The sequence below is a fragment of the Salvelinus namaycush genome, chromosome 31, assembly GCF_016432855.1.
Source record: "Salvelinus namaycush isolate Seneca chromosome 31, SaNama_1.0, whole genome shotgun sequence".
Lineage (NCBI taxonomy): Eukaryota > Metazoa > Chordata > Actinopteri > Salmoniformes > Salmonidae > Salvelinus > Salvelinus namaycush.
Window position 1 is genome coordinate 35,662,755 of NC_052337.1, and position 23,397 is coordinate 35,686,151.

A 23,397-nucleotide genomic window follows, 5' to 3' on the forward strand; every position below is an offset into this window, starting at 1 on the left:
CCTAAATATGGTTCCCAATCAGAGACAACGTAAAACACCTGCCTCTGATTGAGAACCATATCAGGCTAATCAGACACACCTCCCAATGAAACACACAACATAGAATATACCCACCCAGCTCACGTCCTGACCAACTAAACACAGACTAAACAAAGGAAATAAGGTCAGGAACGTGACATTGTCATTCATGTTAAATACATTGGAAATATGTGGGAGATATTTTTGGGGAGAATGCATGTATGGTTGATGCAACTGAGTGTTCTTACTGGCATGAGTAAGAACACATGGCATGTATGATACATGTAGTAATGCAGTGGGATGTTTCAGGCGATGCATTTATGATGCCCAAGGAGAGGTATGAACCATCACCTTCAAGCTGTTCTCAAAATCCCATCACTGTCAGAAAAACAATGTAGATAGTAGTGTTGCAACCTTTGAGTCTGTGCCTTTCTTCAAAAATAAAATATTCTCAGCTGACATTACAACGTATCTTACATGGGAAAGTATTGCATTCGTTTATTCCAAATGTTAATTGGTATAAAAATGAATTTGTTAAAAGGCTCCGTCTTTCCCTTTACCCAGTCAGGAAGCTCAAACCTGAGGTATCAGGGCCTGCTATCAGCAAGGATACAGGGCCTTGCAAAAGTATTCATCCCCTTTGGCGTTTTCCCTATTTTGTTGCATTACAACCTGTAATTTAAATATATATTTTTTATTTGGATATCATGTAATGGACATAAACAAAATAGTCCAAATTGGTGAAGTGAAATGAAAAAAATAACTTGTTAATAAAAATGTAAAAAAATTATTTACGTAAAAGTGGTGCGTGCACATGTATTCATCCCCTTTGCTATGAAGCCCCTAAATAAGATCTGGTTCAACCAATTACCTTCAGAAGTCACATCATTAGTTAAATAAATTCCACCTGTGTGCAATCTAAGTGTCACATGACCTTTCACATGATCTCAGTATATACCTGTTCTGAAAGGCCCCAGAGTCTGCAACACCACTAAGCAAGCGGCACCATGAAGATCAAGGAGCTCTCCAAACAGGTCAGGGACAAAGTTGTGGAGAATTACAGATCAGGGTTGGGTTATAAAAAAACATCCGAAACTTTGAACATCCCACGGAGCACCATTATTAAAAAATAAAAAGAATATGGCACCACAACAAACCTGCCAAGAGAAGGCCGCCCCCCAAAACTCACAGACCAGGCAAGGAGGGCAGTAATCAGAGAGGCAACAAAGAGCCCAAAGATGACAATGAGGGAGCTGCAAAGCTCCACAGCTGAGATTGGAGTATCTGTCCATAGGACCACTTTAAGCCGTACTCTCCACAGAGCTGGGCTTTACGGAAGAATGGAAGAATTAAGAAGAATTAAAGAAAAAAATAAGCAAACACGTTTGGTATTCGCCAAAAGGCATGTGAGAGACTCCCCAAACATATGGAAGAAGGTACTCTGGTTAGATGAGACTAAAATTGAGCTTTTTGGCCATCAAGGAAAATGCTATGTCTGGCGCAAACCCAACACCTCTCATTACCCCAAGAACACCATCCCCACAGTGAAGCATGGTGGTGGCAGCATCATGCTGTGGGTATGTTTTTCATCGGCAGGGACTGGGAAACTAGTCAGAATTGAAGGAATGATGGATGGCGCTAAATACAGAGAAATTCTTGAGGCAAATCTGTTTCAGTCTTCAAGAGATTTGAGACTGGGACAAAGGTTCAACTTCCAGCAGGACAATGACCCTAAGCATACTGCTAAAACAACACTTGAGTGGTTTAAAGGGAAACATTTAAATGTTTTGGAATGGCCTAGTCAAAGCCCAGACCTCAATCCAATTGAGAATCTGTGGTATAACTTTAAAGATTGCTGTACACCAGCGGAACCCATCCAACTTGAAGGAGCTGGAGCAGTTTTGCCTTGAAAAATGGGCAAAAATCCCAGTGGCTAAATGTGCCAAGCTTATAGAGACATACCCTATGAGACTTGCAGCTGTAATTGCTGCAAAGGGTGGCTCTACAAAGTATTGACTTTGGGGGGGGTGAATAGTTATGCAAGCTCAAGTTTTCTGTTTTCTTGTCTTATTTCTTGTTTGTTTAACAAGAAAAAATATTTTGCATCTCCAAAGTGGTAGGCATGTTATGTAAATCAAACTATACAAACCCTCAAAAAATCTATTTTAATTCCAGGTTGTAAGGCAACAAAATAGGAAAAATGCCAAGGGGGTGAATATTTTCGCAAGCCACTGTAGATAGCACTTACAAGTTTAAAAGCTAGTCTCAATGCTGCATTACTTATTTATTGAAACACTGATTATTGGCTTACTGGCACATGCTTCTATGTCTTCATCATCATCATCATCTTCATCATCATGTCATAATCATCAAAACACTCTCATAGACCAGTTTACTATACCAAAACGCCTCATTGCATCACAGGGCTCTGCCTGTATTAACATGGATGTACCATAAACCAAAATGAGTTCTAACCACAGTAAATCCCATCAGTGTCATTCAATCTCCAGTGATCCACAATGTTCAGTGTATGAGGAAACCATTTATAGCACAGACAATGATCTGTGGCTTTACGCTACAATATCCAAGCAAAGGAAAATGCAGGTTTACCCATGCAGGTCTGTGTGATCTAGTTGAAGATGCACATCTGCCACACACTTTTCCTCTCTAAAATGGCTGCCTCCATCTGGCTCAATTATCAATCAACCAAGCCATTGTTCCCATCCTCTACAACACGCAGAATAATGAGCAGCACATGCCTTCCACCAATAAACCACCACCTAACCATCCACCTTCCCACCCCCTTTAATGGTAGATCCCGCCCCCTCCATGTCCACAACTAATTGAACCATAAAGTCTCCAGCGAGCTAATGAAAGGGGCCCACCCACACCATGCTCACACACAGGAATGGATCTAACCCTTCTTCAATTACGTCTTAGCTAAGGCCAAAGGCGTAGCTAATGGATTTCAATAAATGAGGCTGGCTGCCCCAAACAATTTGGATGTTGATTTATGTGTGCGGAGCTGTAGAGGAGAGTGGTTGATGTACAAGAGCACTATAGCAGGAGGATCTGTGAACGTGTCCGTAGGTGTTTCTCCTATAGGAATATCATGCTCTGAGTGTTATGACCACCGGCTCAACCTTTTAGAGGTCATAGGTTTAGGGAAGGATTTACCTTTAAGCTGCTGGCTAAATTCCTGGTGTTAAAACACTGATGTTTCCACTCAACATAACAAATCGTAAGAGCATCTGACTGATCTTTAAAGCTGAACAAACACAGCAGAGCTGTAACAAAGGAATTAGGATTATTTTCTTGGATAGGAAAGGATTCATGCCTTGTTCTCATTAGCAAAAAAGTATATTTTTACAGTGCAGACTGTTCTCAAGGTCTTCCCTCCAATAGATAAGAATGAACAAGACTACAATGATTTATAACAATTGTCAGTGGAGACCAGATAATCACTCTCTCTCTTCCTACAGACCAAAGTGTAACTGTGCACACTATAGGGAACTAAGACTAGCAATACCTGTCATGCGTGTCATATTGCAAAATGCCTCACACTTTTTATACACAACAAACTCTCGATAACTCCAGATATCCATTCTTCCTCAATCCTCTGTCTCTTGTCTCATCTTTGCTCTTACTTTATAACATGGTTTTCAATATCTGCTCTCAAGTATTCTCCGTGCCTCTAATCCCAATAATCTCACATTCTCTCTCACATTCTCTCTCTCTCTCACACATTCTGTCTCTCACATTCTCTCTCTCTCTCTCTCTCTCTCTCTCTCTCTCTCTCTCTCTCTCTCTCGCTCTCTCTCGCTCTCTCTCTCTCGCTCTCTCTCTCTCTCTCGGAAGATGGCGACGTACTGTATGGTCGCCCTCTTGCAAGCTCTGACCCAATTTAAATATTTTGTTATCCTTTTGGTGTTTATCTTTACTGTTTTTGCACAAAATGTGTCCACTATCATTTTTTATGATCGACAATAACCTCAATTCCGACTTCAACTTCGACTCATCTGCCCTGGGCTCTTTGTGTACCTTCGACCCAATCTTTGGACTAACCAATAGGAAATGCAGAGGCAGGAGAGTGGGCATCCTGATGAGAATAAGGTTAAGGTATAACCGGCTACCACTTCTCTCTATTCTATTCTATTGGCCAGTCACTTGATAAAAAGATGGATGACCTCCAATCGTGGATTTGCTATCAACGAGACTCTCATAACTGCAATATCCTCTGTTTTTCTGAAGCATGGCTTTTGTACAAGATAACCCCCATGGCTATCCAACTCGAAAGATTCTCCATTTACCGAACGGACAAGACATTGGATTCAGGGAAATCCAGCGGGGAATGAGGATGTCTCTTCACGAGACACAGGTGGTGTGGTCAGCATGTAAGACACATAATGCCCAACTTCTATCAACACATCTTCTTTGCCACTAGGGGCGAAATAGTCCTAGACCACTGTTACTCAACCCACAAGCAAGCATACAATAATTATAATAATAATAATAACACACTACATTACCAAAAGTATGTGGGCACCTGCTCGTCGAACATCTCATTCCAAAATCATGGGCCTTAATATGGAGTTGGTCCCCCCCTTCGCTGTCATAACAGCCTCCACTCTTCTGGGAAGGCGTTCCACTAGATGTTGGAACATTGCTTCAGGGACTCACTTCCATTGAGCCATGTGCAGGCCAGTCAAGTTCTTCCACACCGATCTCGACAAAGCATTTCTGTATGGACCTCGCTTTGCGCAAGGGGGCATTGTCATGCTGAAACAGGGAAGGGCCTTCCCCAAACTGTTGCCACAAAGTTGGAAACAAAGAATCATCTAGAATGTCATTTTATGCTGTAGCATTAAGATTTCCCTTCACTGGAACTAAGGGACCTAGCACAAACCATGAAAATCAGCCGCAGACAATTATTTCTCCTCTACCAAACTTTAAAATTGGCACTATGCATTGGGGCAGGTAGCATTCTCCTGGCATCTGCCAAACCCAGCTTTGTTCATTGGACTGCCAAACTGTGAAGCGTGATTCATCACTCCAGATAACGCATTTCCACTGCTCCAGAGTCCAATGGCGGTGAGCTTTACACCACTCCAGCCGACGCTTGGCATTGCGCATGGTGATCTTAGGCTTGAGTGCGGATGCTCGGCCATGGAAACCCATTTCACGAAGCTCCCAAAGAACAGCTCTTGTGCTGACATTGCTTCCAGAGGCAGTGTGGAACTCGGTAGTGAGTGTTGCAACCGAGGACAGACGATCTTTACACGCTTCAGCACTCGTCGGTCCCGTTCTGTGAGCTTGTGTGGCCTATCACTTCTCAGCTGAGCCGTTGTTGCTCCTAGACATTTCCACTTCACAATAACAGCACTTACCGTTGACCGGGGCTGCTCTAGCGGGGCAGAAATTTGACGAACTGACTTTTTGGAAAGGTGGCATCCTATGCTCTTCTGTATGGCCATTCTACTGCCAATGTTTGGCTATGGAGATTGCATGAGTGTGTACTTGATTTTATACACCTGTCAGCAACGGGTGTGGCTAAATTAGCAGAGTCCCCTAATTTGAAGGGCTGTCCACATACTTTTGTATATAGTGTACATGGGACTGAGAGTGCAGTATTCATACCCCTTGACTTTTTCCACATTTTGTTACTTTACAGCCTTATTCTAAATGGATTAAATTGTTTTTATTCCTCATTAATCTACACACAATACCCATAATGACAAAGTAAAAACAGATTTCTAGATTTTTTTGCAAATATACCAACAAAAATATCATATTTACATAAGTATTCAGATCCTTTACTCAGTACTTTGTTGAAGCACCTTTGGCAGTGATTACAGCCTTGATTATTATTGGGTATGATGCTTAAAGCTTGGCACACCTGTATTTGGGTAATTTCTCCCATTCTTCTCTGCAGATCGTCTCAAGCTCTGTCAGGTTGGATGGGGAGGGTTGCTGCACAGCTATTTTTAGGTCGCTCCAGAGATGTTCGATCGGGTTCAAGTCTGGGATCTGGCTGGGCCACTCAAGGACATTGAGACTTGTCCCCAAGCAACTCCTGCATTGTCTTGGTTGTGTGCTTAGGATCGTTGTCCTGTTGGAAGGTGAACCTTCGCCCCAGTCTGAGGTCCTGAGTGCTCTGGAGTAGATTTTCATCAAGGATCTTTCTGTACTTTGCGCCGTTCATCTTTCCCTGAATCCTAGTCTCCCAGTCCCTGACGCTGAAAAACATCCCTACAGCATGATGCTGCCACCACCATACTTCACCGTAGGGATGGTGCCACGTTTCCTCCAGACGTGGCGCTTGGGATTCAGGCAAAATAGTTCAATCTTGGTTTCATCAGACCAGAGAATCTTGTTTCTTATGGTCTGAGAGTCTTTAGGTGCCTTTTGCAAACTCCAAGCGGGATTATCATGTGTCTTTTACTGAAGAGTAGCTTCCGTCTGGCCACTCTACCATGAAGGCCTGATTGGTGGAGTGCTGCATAGATGGTTGTCCTTCTGGAAGGTTCTCCCATCTCCACAGAGGAACTCTGGAGCTCTGTCAGAGTGACCATTGGGTTCTTGGTCACCTCCCTGACCAAGGCCCTTCTCCCCCGATTGCTCAGTTTGGCCGGGTGGCCAGCTCTAGGAAGTTTCTTGGTGGTTCCAAACTTCTTCCATTTAAGAATGATGGAGGCCACTGTGTTCTTGGGGACCTTCAGTGCTGCATACATTTTTTGGTACCCTTCCTCAGATCTCTGCCTCGGCACAATCCTGCCTCAGAGCGCTACGTTTTTGCTCTGAAATTCACTGTCAACTGTGGGTACTTTATACAGACAGGTGTGTGCCTTTCCAAATCATGTCCAATCAATAGAATTTACCACAGGCGAACCCCAATCAGAAACAGCTCAGGATGATCAATGGAAACATGATGCACCTGAGCTCAATTTAGAGTATCATAGCAAATGGTCTGAATAGTTATGTAAATAAGGTATTTCTTTTTTTTTTTTTCTAATAACCTTTTTTCGCTTTGTGATTATGGGGTATTGTGTATAGATTGATGAGAAGAAGAAAAAAATTCAATCCATTTTAGATTAAGGCTGTAACCAAACAAAATGTGGGAAAGGGAAAGGTGTCTGAATACTTTCCAAATGCACTGTATACAGCGCTTTCAAGGACCCTAAGTCGCGTTACAATTGTAGAAATTAAAAAGAAAAACAGCAAAACAGTAGTCAAAACAAAACATCAGACTAAACAAAACATAAAAAAAGAGAGAGGTAGTCTCAAAGAAGGGAAAGAGTATGACGTATCAGTGTATGGAGAGGGAAGGGTTGGGATCTGGATATGAACACGGTTTAGGGTAAGGGCTGGGATTGGGATATGGATACAAACCAGGTTTAGGGTAAGGGCTGGGATTGGGATATGGATATGGATACAAACCAGGTTTAGGGTAAGGGGCGTGATTGGGGTTAGGAAACAAACCCGGTTTAGGGTAATGGTAGGGTAAGGGTTTTGTTTAGGTGCAGTTCAGTATGGTGAAGAGAGGAGTGTCTTTGCTGATTGGGAGCTTAAGGGCAGGCCTTGTCAAAGAGGTGGGGCTTTAGGAGGCACTGAAAGATATTGATGGAGTCAGAGTAACGCCTGGTTGGAGGGAAGGAGTTCCAGAGCCTAGGAGCTACTCTGGAAAAGACCATGTCGCCGAAACTATGGAGCTTCAACCTGGGTATGACAAGGTGGCCCGCTGTGGTGGATCGGAGTGTGCATGTGTGTTGGTGGAGGAAAAGAAGGTCTGAGAGGTACATCGGGGCAAGATGGTGAAGGGCTTTGTAGGTCCGAAAGAGGATCTTGTAGTCAGGGAGCCAGTGTAGTTCACGGAGGACAGGGGTGATGTGCTGTCAAGATTAAGTGTGGGTGAGGAGTCGGGCTGCAGAGTTTTGAACCATCTGGCGCTTATGGAGGGAGCTTGAGTTAATGCTGGAGAGTAGTGAGTTGCAGTAGTCAAGACGGGAGGAGATTATTGCATGTATGAGGATTTCAGCGGCAGGACGGGAGAGGGAGGACCTGACTTTGGCAATAATGCAGTGGTGGAAAAATTAGGATTTGTCCAAGATGACGGCAAGATTGCATGCATGGAGGGAGGGAGAAACAGTGGTGTCTTCAATGGGAGGGTGAGGTTGCCAGCTTTGGTGAGGGTGGATTTGGGAAGAGTTCCGTTGTATCACTGTTGAGCTTAAGTAAGTTTTGTTGCATCCATGTTTTTATTGCAGAGAAGCAGGATTCAATGTGGGTCATAGGCAGGTTGAGGAGGGATTTGGTGCTGAGGTAGATCTGGGTGTCATCAGCATAGCAGTGGAAGTCAAGGTTAAAGTGATGGAGGATCTGACCAAGAGGGAGGATGTAGATAATGAAGAGTAAGGGACCCAGCACGAGCCCTGAGGGACACCCTGTATAACTGCAGCTGAGTCTGAGGTGTGGCCATTGAGGGAGATGTAGTGGGTCCAGTTTGTGAGGTATGATTGTTGCCAGGAGAGTGCAGTTCCCTCAACACCCAAGCCCTCCAGCCTGCTGAAGAGGATCTGATGGCTCACTGTGTCCAAAGTGGCACTCAGGTCCAGGAGAATCAGGATGTTGAGGGCACCTGCATCAGCATAGGTGAGGATGTCATTGATAACTTTGAGGAGTGTTGTTTTAGTCCTGTGGAGGGGGTGGAAACCAAACTGGAGGGGTTCGGACAGGTTGTTGATTAGCAGGTGGGTTTGTAATTGGGAGGCAACAGTACGTTCCAGAGTCTTGGCAAGGAAGGGGAGGGTGGAAATGGGGTGGAAGTTATTGAGGACGGTGGTGTCCAGTTATTTTAAGATGGGGGTGACTGCAGCTGTTTTGTAGTTGGAGGGGACAGTTCTGTGGTCGAGGGAGAGGTTGACAATGTTTGTGATGGACAGAGAGCAGGCAGGAAGGCAGGCAGGCTTTGATGAGAAGACTGGGGAAAGGACCCAGGGAGCAAGTTGTAGTCTTGGATAACATGATGAGTTTTGAGATATAATGTAGGGAGAGTCAATGGGGACAAATTCGGAGAGCCGGGTTTCAGGTGTGACGGTTGGGAGGTTGACAGCGGGAGGGGCAGCTGAGGGAGATTGATCAGTCAGAAATGAGTTTATTTTGGTGTGCATGTTCTTGAAAAACTGAAGAAATTAGTTGCATAGCTCAGTGGAGGGAGTAGAGAAGGTGTCATCATGGGGCTGAAGTAGTTTGCTGACAGTGGAGAAGAGAGTCCGGGAGTTCTTACTGGGGCAGTCAATGTTGTTAGAGAAGTAAGTGGACCTTGCAGCACAGCGGTGCGCGCTAAGCTAAAGGACAGAGCTACCGCACACATCGCAGCCAACCACAAGGTTACAACTGAGGAGACGAACGCGTGCAAGTAGTCCCGCTACGACCTCTGCAGAGCCATCAGGCAAAAGGACAATATAGGAACAAGGTGGAATCCTATTACACAAGCTCTGACGCTCGTCGCATGTGGCAGGAGCTACAGTCCATTACGGATTATAAAGGAAGACTTAGCCGTGATCTGCCCAATGATGAATGCTTTTTATGCACACTTCAACAAAAACAACACCGAGCCATGCAAGAGGGCCTCCACCGTCCCAGAGGACTGAGTGATCTCACTTTCTGAGGTGGATGTGAGTAAGGCTTTAAATCTGGTCAACACCCGCAAGGCCGCGGGGGCCAGTAATATTCCAGGGTGTGCTCTCAGAGCATGTGCAGACCAGCTGGTAGGCATCTTCAATGTCATTTTCAACCTTTCATTGTCCCAGTCTGCAATCCCCACATGTCTCAAGCTGACCACCATCCTGTTCCCAAGAACGTTAAGGCTACCTGCCACAATGACTATTGCCCTATAGCGCTCATATCTGTAATGAAGTGCTTTGAAAGACTGGTCATGGCACAAATCAACTACATTATCACAGACACCCTAGACACACTCCAATTTGCATACCGCCCCAACAGATCAAGAGACGATGCAATCTCAATTGCACTCAACACTGCCCTCTCTCACCTGGACAAGAGGAATACCTATGTGAGAATGCTGTTCATTGATTACAGCTCAGCGTTCAACACCATAGTGCCCTCCAAGCTTGCCACCAAGCTCGGGACCCTGGGACAGGACACCTCCCTCTGCAACTGGATCCTGGACTTCCTGACGGGCCGACCACAGGTGGTGAGAGTAGGCAACAATACCTTTGCCATGCTGACCCTCAACACAGGGCCCCGCAGGTGTGAGTGCTTAGCCCCCTCCTGTACTCCATGTTAACCCAAAACTGTGTGGCCATGCACAACTTCAACTCCATCATAAGGTTTGCTTACGACACAACGGTGCTAGGACTGACCACCAATGGCGATGAGACAGCCTAAAGGGAGGAGGTCAGAGACATGGCAATGTCAAGACAGTGCCAGGACAACAACCTCTCCCTCAACATTAGCAAGACCAAGGAGCTGATCATGGACTACAGGAAACAGGGGTGGTGGCTTCAAGTTCCTCGGTGTCCACATCATTGAGGACTTAACGTGGTCCTCTCACACCAGAACAGTCGTAAAGAAGGCATGACAGCACCTCTTCTCCATCAGGAGGCTGAAATTATTTGGTATGGTCCCTCAGATCCTCAGGAACATTTCCAGCTGCAACATCGAAAGCATCCTGACTGGTTATATCACCGTCTGGTATGGCAACTGCAACGCCCTCGACGGGAAAGCCCTACAATGGGTGGTGCAAACGGCCCAACCCATTACTGGGGGCAAGCTCCCAGCCATCCAGGATGTACATGCCAGGCAGTGTCCGAGAAAGCCTTGAAAAATTGCCAAGACTCCAGCCACCCGAGACATGGACAGTTCTCCATGCACCTGTCCGACATCAAGGCTCAGACTCCTAAACAGCTTCTATCCCCTGGCCATGACACTGTTAAAAACGACTATTATCCCTCTCCCACAGACTATCCACACTAACTCTATGCCAATCCACAGGACTCTACCAACTCAGACACACACACCTTCACTGTCACTCTTACTCTTACTCATACGCACACACACGTACTCACATACACACACTTACACACACCCTCACTCACACACTCATTACTGACGCCACACACTTAAACCCACACGCACACAGCTCGTCAAACCTACACTGCTGTTCATTGATTATTGATTGCAATTACCATGAGTATCTACTGTATTTGGGTCATGGGAAGGGTTAGCTAAAATATATTACATGTATATATTACCATTAGTATGCCATTGCCATGCTATGCGGTTGTTGCCATGCTATGTGGTTGTCTTAGGTCTCTCTTTATGTAGTGTTGTGGTGTCTCTCTTGTTGTGATGTGTCTTTTGTCCTATATTGTATATATTTATTTATTTTTAATCCCCCGTCACCGCAGGAGGCCTTTTGCCTTTTGGTAGGCCGTCATTGTAAATAAGAATTTGTTCTTAACTGACTTGCCTAGTTAAAAAGGTTAAATAAAAACAAAAGTATATTACCATAAATATTGATATATTCCTGCTACCCGTCACTTTTCAGCCCTGTTTACATGTATACTATATCCTACTACCAGTCACTTTGTATGTATAAACCTACCTCAACCACTCTAGTACCCCTGCATATTGAATAAGGTACTGGCACTGACCTGTATTTACTAGCATTTTCTTGTTTCTTCAACTTATAGTGTACTTCTTGTGCATTTATTAAAATTCGTTGCTATTATCTGTATTATTATATAGATGATTTATTCTGTGCATGTGGCGAATAAACTTTAAATGTCTCTCTCTCACACTCACACACACTTTGCACAGGTTTCTCGCTGCCTAGATTTCTAGCACACACTTAGATACTTCCAACCTCTGCTCTCTCCCTCTCTCTCTGCTGTTCTTCTCTCTCTCTCTCTCCCTCTCTCTGCTCTCCCTCTCTCCCTGCTCTATCTCTGCTTCCTTTGAGCTATGGATCGTTTGATGTATTTTCAGCACACTGGGCATTTGCTTGGGATTATTATTAATTATTCAGGGCTGTTCTTCTCTACTCTTCTACCTGGTGTGATAGACAGGGGTCCAGCCTCACTCCCTGGGCCTGGTGGTGAATCATACTTTATGTATAATCATACTTCATGTATATTAAATTAATACTTTGGAGGCGTACAGTGGCATCACAGATGCACAGACAAGGTAAAAGTGGGCATGTAAACACAAAACAAGCAACACAACCTGGTCTCATAAAGTAAATGTAACATAGTAAACATAAATCCAAGACACTCAAATTAGTATATGTTTCATTTGGCATGGTTACATAAGACAGATGGTTAATTAAGGCAAAAATGAAAGTAGGGTGATTGGTTGGGGTGGATGGGTAGAAAAATAAAACAAATGTCTGGCAACCCAAAGGTTGAGAGTTCAAAACTCATCACGGACAACTTTAGCATTATAGCAACTTTTCAACTACTTACTACTTTTTAGCTACTTTGCAACTACTTAGCATGTTAGCTAACCCTTCCCATAACCCAAAGGTTGCAGTTTGAATCTCACCATTGACAACTTTAGCATTTTAGCTAATTAGCAACTTTAGAACTAATTACTACTTTTTAGCTACATTGCAACTACTTCAAATGTTAGTTAACCCTTCACCTAACCCTCATCTTAACCCTTTTAGCTAAACCTTCACCTTCACCTAACCCTCACCTTAACCCTTTTATCTAACCCTTCCCTTAACATTAACCCTTTTAGCTAACCCTTCACCTAACCTTAAGCCTTTTATCTAACCCTTCACCTAACCCTCACCTTAACCCTTTTAGCTAACCCTTCCCTTAACATTAACCCTTTTAGCTAACCTTTCACCTAACCCTCACCTTAACCCTTTTAGCTAACCCTTCCCTTAACATTAACCCTTTTAGCTAACCTTTCACCTAGCCTTAAGCCTTTTAGCTAACCCTTCACCTAACCCAAACCGTTTTAGCTAACCCTTCCCCTAACATTAACCTTTTTAGCTAACCCTTCCCCTAACCCTTTTAGCTAACCCTTCACCTAACCCTCACATTAACCATTTTAGCTAACCCTTCACCTAACCTTAACCCTTTTAGCTAACCCTTCCCCTAACCCTTTTAGCTAACCCTTCCCCTAACCCTAACCCCTTTAGCTAACCCTTCCCCTAACCTTAACCCTTTTATCTAACCCTAACCCTTTTAGCTAACCCTTCCCCTAACATTAACCCTTTTAGCTAACCCTTCACCTAACCCTAACCTTAACCCTTTTAGCTAACCCTTCCCCTAACCTTAACCCATTTAGCTAACCCTTCACCTAACCTTAACCCTTTTAGCTAACCCTTCCCCTAACCCTTTTAGCTAACCCTTCTCCTAACCTTAACCCATTTAGCTAACCCTTCACCTAAACTTAACCCTTTTAGCTAACCCTTCCCCTAACCCTTTTAGCTAACCCTTCTCCTACCCTAGCCTTAACTCTTTAACCTAACTCCTAAACTTAACTCTAACCTTAACCCTAACTCCTAGCCTAGCTAACGTTAGCCACCTCAGCACCAAGCTAGAATTTGTAACAAATCATACGTTTGGCAAAATCGTAACATATTGAACATTTTGCAAATTCGTAACATATTGAACGTTTTGCAAATTCTTAAAATATAATAAGAATTGTAATTTGTAGCATATCATACGAAATGGGTGATGGACATCCACAAATTAATACATACATTACCATACGAAACATAACATATCATACTAAATGGAGTGTCTTGGATTAACATACATAATAATACAAAATGCTCTGAGACCAGGTTGTGCTATCAGGTAATACACATGCCCTGCCCAATCCCCAACTCCCCATTGCGTGACTAGATCCAATTTGACTTACAACATGAGCAGTGAACAGTGCAGTGGATAAATACATTTCATGAGCTCTGTTGGTCTCAATCAAAACCGCTTAGCATGACAAGGGTGATTGCTCATGGTGGACAATATTCTTAAAGTTTCTGGCAAAGAGAAGGAAAACAAACAGAACCCCCTTTTTTTTTATCTGAGAAATTGAGCCCTTGGAATGTCACATGAGTAAACTGGAATAACTCAGGCTTTACCTATAAAACAACATGACATGTTTACCATGCATGTTTTATGTGTTCCAAGTAACTATTATGTAACATTACAAGATAATATAAGCCTATTTAAAAGATCAGTGTAAAAAAAAAAGACATTGGCATGTTAAAGTATGGCGCCTAATTGAAAACACATTGAACAAGAAAACTGTAAAGCAAGTAGATGTATATACATCAGTAAATTGGCTCAGTTGGTAGAGGATGGCACCGCCAGCGTCGTGGGTTCGATTCCCAGGGCCACCCACACGTAAAATGTATGCATGCATGACCTTAAAATGCGTTGGATTAAAGCATCTGCTAAATGGTACATATTATATTATTACAGTAGTTAACACTGACAGGTATATCATTGTTTTCTCCAAATAACCATAAAATACTGTGCAAATAGAATCACATTATGTAAAATCATTATGTAAAAGACAAACAAGCAAGCAAACACACAAACAACACATTTGGATCTGATGTAAACGTAGCCCATACATACATACCTCGGATAAAAACGGACTTCATTTTGGAAATAGAATCCAAAAGGCACCCCTTGTGTGCGTGGTAAAATACTCGTTCTCTGCTTGAAAAACAAAGACCCCGGTCAGAGAGATGGCAGTAGAAAATCCAGGGCACCGTCCATGAAAACTTTAGCCCAAGGTTTTAACATAGAACGGAGGTGGAGAACGCGGTCTCCTCTTCACGCCGCGCTCAGTCATTTGAGAGATGCGCGGGAAACAAAACCTTTTTTTTTACATTCGAATACAGGCAACCCAAAGGAACGTCTCCAAATGGACCACATAAACGCACGGGTGGCAGCAATCCAATCGGCAATAGGCTACAAAATTAAAACCATCAGCAGTCACAACGCAATCCACGGTTAGGAAAAGGCATATATCCAACCGTCCTTCGTTTGGTTTCCAACGTAGAGTTATCCTAGATGAGTGCACTGCCGGTTGGCTTGTGAGGGTGGGGATCCAAAGACATGCGCCTCTCTATCAGCATAGAACAAGACAGGGCAGAGGGAGCTGCAGGCGCGCGCGGTCGTGTTCTTAGTGAACGTGAGAAGGTAACTGAGATCATAGTGCTCCTGAACTTCTCTGCACTCTTTGGTCAGAACCCATATCATGGGACAACAACCACATAGGCTACAAGCAGAACGAATGATCCCAACAAACGATAATGCGCAGTTCAGGCACGTTATGTGATGAACAGCAGAACATATTGTTTCTGATTATTTAGTGATAGGCGTTGGGAGTGTGCTCTTGATTTATCTCGACCCATTTAATTGATTTTAACATAACAGAGAAGATGACATAGAAAACGAACGTCTTATATGATATTCGTAATAGGTGGTTCGTGGTTGAAATCTCCCTGTCAGACTATTCTAAGATAGAGACGCCTCCCAGCGGTAGTGTGTGAACACCTCCCCGATTTTATAAGTCTATATTAAATTCCGAACAGCAAATTGCTGTAAAAAGCAAATAGAAACCAATGTTGCTGCTTCATGCAATGTTTGCCACAGAGCCGACGAACATATACTTTTCTCTGAATGTCGGTGACACACTTCAACAGAGATTGATGTTTGAGCTTTTCCACCTAGGCTCGTGTTTATGCTAATCAGCACCATGGACAGCGCACGTAGCCACCGCACTCTTTCCTCAGACGGGTAAACTTGAGTCGGCTAGGCTGTAGTAGCCTGGAGTTCAGATGACTGCCATGATCGATGGTTGTTTTGGCTCCATGTGTTTAATGACCATTGTGTGCGAATAATAGCAGGCCTAGCTCATGCAATGCAAATTAACACATTGTTTGCTAGATTGAAAACGATTTTGTTTCGTAGAAAACATATACAGGGGAGTTAACAAAATATGAAAGGAGAGGCACAACCCCTTTTATATTTTATATCTTCACTTAATTAATAAAAAATGTGTATTCCAGAAAGACAGTGCTGATGTTACAGTAGAATGTTTCAGTGATGGCCCTAGAAAACGTACAGCTCAAAGAAAACAAGAGCAGAAATCTATTAGGATGAGTAATTTGTGAAAATCTCTGCATGCATTATTTTTCTTTATTTAACCAGGCAAGTCAGTAAAAAACAGATTATTGTTGACAATGACGGCCTGGGAACAGTGGGTTAACTGCTTTGTTCAGGGGCAGAACGACAGATTATTACTTTGTCAGCTCGGGGATCTAGCAAACGTTCAGTTACTGGCCTAACGCTCTAACCACTAGACTATCGGCCTCTCTATGTCACATTTGGCATCTATTCACATGACACAGACATTCTTTATTCCATATTGGCTGGGACCTCTCGCCCCTTCTTATGAGATGTGGCTAATTTGCCTCTCCAAGCTGAGAAAATGCTGCAGCCCACTGCATTGTCTTTCAGCGAGAAAGCCAAACCTCATTAACATATTGGAATCAGTACAATGTCAAATAGCTTATGTTAAGCTCTTTTTACTCATACTCACATTTCATCATTCAATTGGATTGTCTAACACTTCCTGCTGTCTGCAAGCTGCAGGATGGGGGGTGTTAGTATGTAAATGTAGTGACTTCTGTAAAATGCATGTCTAAACCTGCCTACCCTAACAATGTGTATACAGTACATAAGAACATCTGGAAGACACCAAGCAACTCAATGTAGTGTAGAAGTAACTCTACATGGTCATATGAAGGACCTCTCTCTTTCCCTTACAGTAGGTCAGTTCAAGGTTGACAATCTGCATATCAACCAAGACATTTTAACTGGAGTAATCAGTGTATCAAATTGACTCTCTTGCCATACTGTATAGCTATGACTAGGCTGTAAAGCATTCATTCACATTGCAACTAGACAGCCAGCACAATGATGTAACATGCTCTGCTGCCTCTTGCAAACAGAGGTTTATATGAAGTTATTATTAGCTTATTATTCGTTTATTAACTGCTTACTCTAGTTTTCGTCTGTACTATATTTGTCCCATCCCTGTGACACATGTTCCACCCTTGTGTTGTGCATTAGTGAACAGCTTTTGCCAGGTCAATTTTTCTGAGGCAGGAATTAATGATGCAGTCATAAATTAGGTATGTTCCCTCATCTGCTTATGGAATTGTCATAACGAAGCCAGCCTTTCTGATATATGAATGTCAGCTATTGTAACGTGCACTTATTTATTTACAGACCTATAATAAAGAATCATGTCTGGCTGCAGGCATTTATCAAAAGACAAACACTTTATTCACACCTCTTTTAAAATGCATACATTTATGCTGTTGATATTGCTATGTTCAGAAACATGCTAAAAAAATATTCCACACTTACTGTATCTTATATCAATGTTCTATGCACTGTCTTTTGGTATTAGGCTTACTGTGAGCTTGGAGGCACAGACAGTTCTATATTTCTCTAAATTGGTTGGTTTGTAGTAGAAAAGCTCTGTTTACCGTGTTTAGTGTGTCTCAGAAAAGTCATATTTTTCAGCAAAATGCATGAAATTACACATTGACACAAGGAAGGTAACATAATTGTTACAAGTTTTGCCCTGAGGCATGCAGACTTCATGGATTTTGACTCAGCTTGTATGTCTAGCTGAGTATTCTCCTCTGCGTCACAAAAACAAGTTTTCTTTATGTACAATCTATCCACAGCATCTCCAGAACCCGACCCGTCTCCCACTCACTCCCAATTATATATGGAGCCTGTGATTGAGCAATGCAAACTACTGTGGGTGTTTCAACCGTTAGGGGAGCGGGTGAAACAGGAAGGGCTTTGTGATTCAGACTTTCTGAAGTACCTATGACACACTGTTTGTAGTGTTATTCATTCTACTTTCAGAAAGCTTTCCTGGTCTATTTGAAGACATCTCCAAAAACACTTTACATTTCCCCAAGATGCATTGGGGTGCAGTTTCGGCAATACTATCAGGAAATAGGCACAGACATGTACTGTAAGAGAAGGTTCAAAAAACAACATTTTATTTAGAACCACAAATCATCCTACACTCTTAGAAAAAAAGGCTTCTGAAAGGTTTCTTTGGCTGTGTCACGCCCTGACCTTAGAGATCCTTTTTATGTCTCTATTTTGGTTGGTCAGGGCGTGAGTTGGGGTGGGCATTCTATGTTTTTGTTCTATGTTGTCTATTTCTATGTGTTTGGCCGGGTGTGGTTCTCAATCAGAGGCAGCTGTCTATCGTTGTCTCTGATTGAGAACCATACTTAGGTAGCCTTTTCCCACCTGTGTTTGGTGGGTAGTTGTTTTCTGTTTTTGTGTCTGCACCAGACAGAACTGTTTCGCTTTCGTTCTCCTGTTTGTTGTTTTTGTTCGATTTGGTTTTTGGAATAAATTATGAACACTTTAAACGCTGCACCTTGGTCCACTCTTCCTTCAGCCCAAGAGAATCGTTACAGAACTACCCACCACCAAAGGACCAAGCAGCGTGGTAGGAGGGAGCAGCATTTATTGGAGAGTTGGACATGGGAGGAAATCCTGGACGGCAAGGGACCCTGGGCACAGACGGGAGAGTATCGCCGTCCTAAAGAGGAGCTGGAGGCAGCTAAGGTGGAGCGGCGACGCTACGAGGAGTTGGCTCGAGGAGGCGTGCACGAGAGGCAACCCCAGAATTTTTTTGGGGGGGCACACGGGGAGATTGGCGGCGTCAGGTCATAGACCTGAGCCAACTCCTCGTGTTTGCTGTGGGGAGAGTGACCGGGCAGGCACCGTGTTATGCGGTGAAGCGCACGGTGTCCCCAGTGCGCAATCATAGCCCAGTGCGCTACATCGCAGCTCCTCGCATCGGCCGGGCTAGAGTGGGCATCGAGCCAGGAGGGATGGTGCCGGGTCAGCGCATCTGGCCTCCAGTTTGTCTCCTCGGCCCGGGTTATCCTGCGCCAGCCCTACGCACGGTGTCCCCGGTTCGCCAGCACAGTCCAGTGCGGCCTGTTCCAGATCCCCGCACTTGCCGGGCTACAGGGGGTATCCAGCCAGGACGAGTTGTGCTAGCCCTGCGCTCGAGACCGCCAGTGCGCCTCCATGGCCCAGTGTATCCGGTGCCTCGGCCAAGAAAGAGGCCTCCTGCATGTCTCCCCAGCCTGGTGAGTCCTGTGCCTGTACTAAGCCCTAACCCTCATGCACGTCTCCTCAGCCTGGTGAGTCCTGTGCCTGCTCCCAGAGCCAGACCTCCTGTGTGTCTCTCTACTCAAGTGATGATCCATGGCAAGAAGCCTCCAGTGATGATCCATGGCACGAAGCCTCCAGTGATGATCCATGGCACGAAGCCTCCAGTGATGATCCATGGCAAGAAGCCTCCAGTGATGATCCATGGCACGAAGCCTCCAGTGATGATCCATGGCAAGAAGCCTCCAGTGATGATCCATGGCACGAAGCCTCCTGTGTGTCTCCACTCCAGTGACGCCCTTCAGTCCGGAGCCGCCAGAGTCGCCCTCTTGTCCGGAGCCGCCAGAGTTACCCTCTTGTCCGGAGCCGCCAGAGTCGCCCTCCTGTCCGGAGCCGACAGAGTCGCCCTCCTGTCCGGAGCCGCCAGAGTCGCCCTCTTGTCCGGAGCCGCCAGAGTCGCCCTCTTGTCCGGAGCCGCCAGAGTCGCCCTCTTGTCCGGAGCCGCCAGAGTCGCCCTCTTGTCCGGAGCCGCCAGAGTCGCCCTCGTGTCCGGAGCCGCCAGAGTCTCCCTCCTGTCCGGAGCCGCCAGAGTCTCCCTCCTGTCCGGAGCCGCCAGAGTCTCCCTCCTGTCCGGAGCCGCCAGAGTCGCCCTCCTGTCCGGAGCCGCCAGAGTCGCCCTCCTGTCCGGGGTCCACGTCCCGCACCAGAGCCGCCACCGCGGATAGATGCCCACCCAGACCCTCCCCTATAGGTTTAGGTTTTGCGGCCAGAGTCCGCACCTTTGGGGGGGGGGGGGGGTACTGTCACGCCCTGACCTTAGAGATCCTTTTTATGTCTCTATTTTGGTTTGGCCGGGTGTGGTTCTCAATCAGAGGCAGCTGTCTATCGTTGTCTCTGATTGAGAACCATACTTAGGTATCCTTTTTCCACCTGTGTTTGGTGGGTAGTTGTTTTCTGTTTTTGTGTCTGCACCAGACAGAACTGTTTCACTTTCGTTCTCCTGTTTGTTGTTTTTGTTCGATTTGGTTTTTGGAATAAATTATGAACACTTTAAACGCTGCACCTTGGTCCACTCTTCCTTCAGCCCACGAGAATCGTTACAGGCTGTCCCCATAGGAGAAGCCTTTTTTGTTCCAGGTATAACCAAGTTGGGTTCCATGTAGAACCCTTTGTGGAAAGGGTTTAACATGGAACCCAAAACAGTTCGACTAGGAACTAAAAGGGTTCTACCTGGAAGCAACAAGGATTTTTGATTCTAGATATCACTTTTTTTCTAAGAGTGTAGTACCGTCTTGGTACTGTTAGAAAGAGCTGTGAGCAGCTGCAGCAAAGGTCTCTAAGGACAGGCAATTTTCTGTACAGTAAACTTGAGCAAGAGCCATATGATAGACCCTCCAGCACCACATTCTAATATTCTTGAGACAGTGTTTGGGAGCAGAAACCCAAAGCTTCTTATCTGGGGGATGAAAAAGTCAATAGGAACATGAATTAATAATTCCTAAGCTCATCAGCAGCGCATAGCTCACCAAAGCAGACATTTTGTGTACAGTCATGAATTACTTCTGTGCATACATCAGGCAGGAAAGAACACATTCGTGTTTGACATTGTGGGACTTCCAATATGGGTGGAAGACACTGATGGGCCCATGTCCAAGCAGGAGAAAGCTTGCCATCTGCCAATGACAGAGAGTCAAAGACGGTCACATCTGCTCTTTTCACCAGTTTGGCATTAGCATCAGACATCCATGCAGGAGACTCATAGACACAAAACATTTAGCAAAATGACTGAAAACTAGTAGTCAAGTCACACACTTTTATTATGCAATCCTTCCAGCACCTTATTAGTCATCTATGAGCAATTATACTTTTTAAATACTCTGAAAATTCCTTGTGCAGATGCCTGGATCGACCCCCCTCATTGTGGTCCTCTGGAGCTCCGTTGGTAGAGCATGGCATTTGCAATGCCATGGTAGTGGGTTTGATTCCTGGGACCACCCACACATAAAATGTATGACTGTAAGTCACTTTGGATAAAGCGTCTGCTAAATGGCTCTTATTATGTTATGAACAAAACCTACAGTAGCTCAAGATCCAGAATCATTCATGAAGTGACCGGTAAGAACCAACTTCTGTCTCCAATGGAAAATAAGAAGGAAGAGGGCAATTCCACTGTAACAGATTTGCCCCGAGACTCACATTTTTCACTTAAAATGTATACCAAACAAAACCCATTGATTTCAAAGTTTAACAAACCAACTCTGTCCACAAGGACTTCTTTTAACAATTTTACCAAAACACATTTACTGAAAGAACCGTGCAGATGCAAAGTTTGGTAACAGAATTTTTGTAAAATCTCCCTCCGTTTTTTTATGTGACTACGTTTTCCAAAATCTCTGTTAAATATGTTGGATCATTGTCCCGAGTTTATAGTCTTGCTTTGATCAAAAGACAACAGAAAGAGAAACAAAACCATTATCAGCTGAACATACAGTATGCAAGTGGAAGGGAGGACATTAGCAGGTGACCTAACTGTGATTTGTGCTTACTGTGATGCCTTCATTTCTCAAAAGTATAGACTCTTAGCTTTCATTTGACACCCAATTTGAGATGTTTCTATGAACTTCACATGTTGGTGCTCATGGGTCCTTTTACATGGAAATGACCTATTATACAGGAGTGCATTTCTAATTAAACTTCAAATGTAATGAAAAGGGAAACTCAGAGAGATGCATCAACCTCAAATTGCCACATTTATACAGCAGTGGTTCAACATAATTACCCTTGTGAATTATCCTCAGCCACAAAGCAAAATAAAACGTTTCGTGCTGATTGCTACTCAAAATGTGTACATGACAATGACAATATGTCAGTGATGTGTTTTCAGTGACTTCTTTCTACAAGGGCTAGAACAGCCAAGGTTATGTAAAGTTCAGCTACTTCTCAACCCTAATATAGAAGGGACATATGTATGGCTTAGTGGTAGGGTTGCAAGGGGAGGGTATATTACTGGAAACTTTCGATGTTTACCAGTAAACTACCAGAATGCTGGTATATTTTAAGGATTTCATATAATCAATCACAAGACATCTAGTGGCCCTTTTGGGTACTACAGATTATTACAGGCGTCTGTAACTATCTGGCCCTCTGTGTGGCCTTATCACACGTAAAATATGTGGCATAATTCAATAAGATAAACATTTTAAATAAAAGAACTGAATGACAAAGCTGTAAAACATTACCCTAAATATAAACAATCAACTTAGTGAATTCTATTTGTGTTTAATATGAGGACTTTCATCATGTTATGCCAAAATGTATTTTGTTTTCAATGTTTTGGTGTCAAACTGGTGGTAGTTGTGAAGAAAAGTTCATAGTTGGAAGAGTTGCAGAGTAAATAGAAAATAATGCTTAGATTCTTTTTTCATTAATTAGGATATTTTCTCTTGAACCATGTGGTCTATCTGCTCGACACTCATGGACAATATGGACACAGATATAATAAATTAATACTATATATGAATACATTTTTTAAAAGATATTCAAGTATACATTTCCAAAGTTACGAGAGATTGCCATAGATTTTCTGTTAATTACCAAAAGAGATTCCAGTGAACTTTGGTAAATTACCGGTAGCTTTGCAACTGTACCTAGTGGGCACCTTTCTCATAGTACATTATCTTTGTCAAGGTGCATTGTCTATATGTGTTGACCGACCTTTCCTACATTCAGATAAATTGCAAAGGGATGGTGTTCTCTGACAAGGTACCAGCATATTGCATCACCATATATAATACTCTACTGTATAATGATATGAAGACTTATGATTAATCTCTTCCATTGCTACAGTAGTGTGTTTTACATGTATTAGACAGTGTAAATACCCCAGGTACAACAACTGAAATCATACATTGTAACAGCATGATTACGATCTCTGTTGGTTACTAGAATGAACAGAAAGAACAGAGGCAGAAAAGCCATTTCAGAAAAGGGCTCTATCTGGATGCTTAGCTGACTTCTGATGAACAATTACATCCTCGGGTTTCTTCTCTGCTGGTGATGCAGATAGAAGACGAATGGGGAGGAAGAGAGGGAAATGCTAGCTTCTGGATCATTATGTTCATAGATCAACAGCAGCTTGGATTTCACATTTTCAGTCAAG

General features: G+C 43.8%; 1 protein-coding gene across 1 annotated transcript in view; it reads right to left on the reverse strand.

The window, feature by feature from the left end:
- LOC120025574 (reticulon-4 receptor-like) overlaps nt 1–23,397 on the reverse strand; it is a 72,898-nt gene that overhangs the window by 43,730 nt on the left and 5,771 nt on the right. Inside the window, exons 2-3 of the mRNA XM_038970130.1 lie at nt 8,459–8,709; nt 7,816–7,989 (exon numbers count right to left, since the gene is read on the reverse strand). Coding sequence (XP_038826058.1) covers nt 7,816–7,989; nt 8,459–8,709 — 425 coding nt within the window. The remainder of the gene's footprint in view (nt 1–7,815; nt 7,990–8,458; nt 8,710–23,397) is intronic.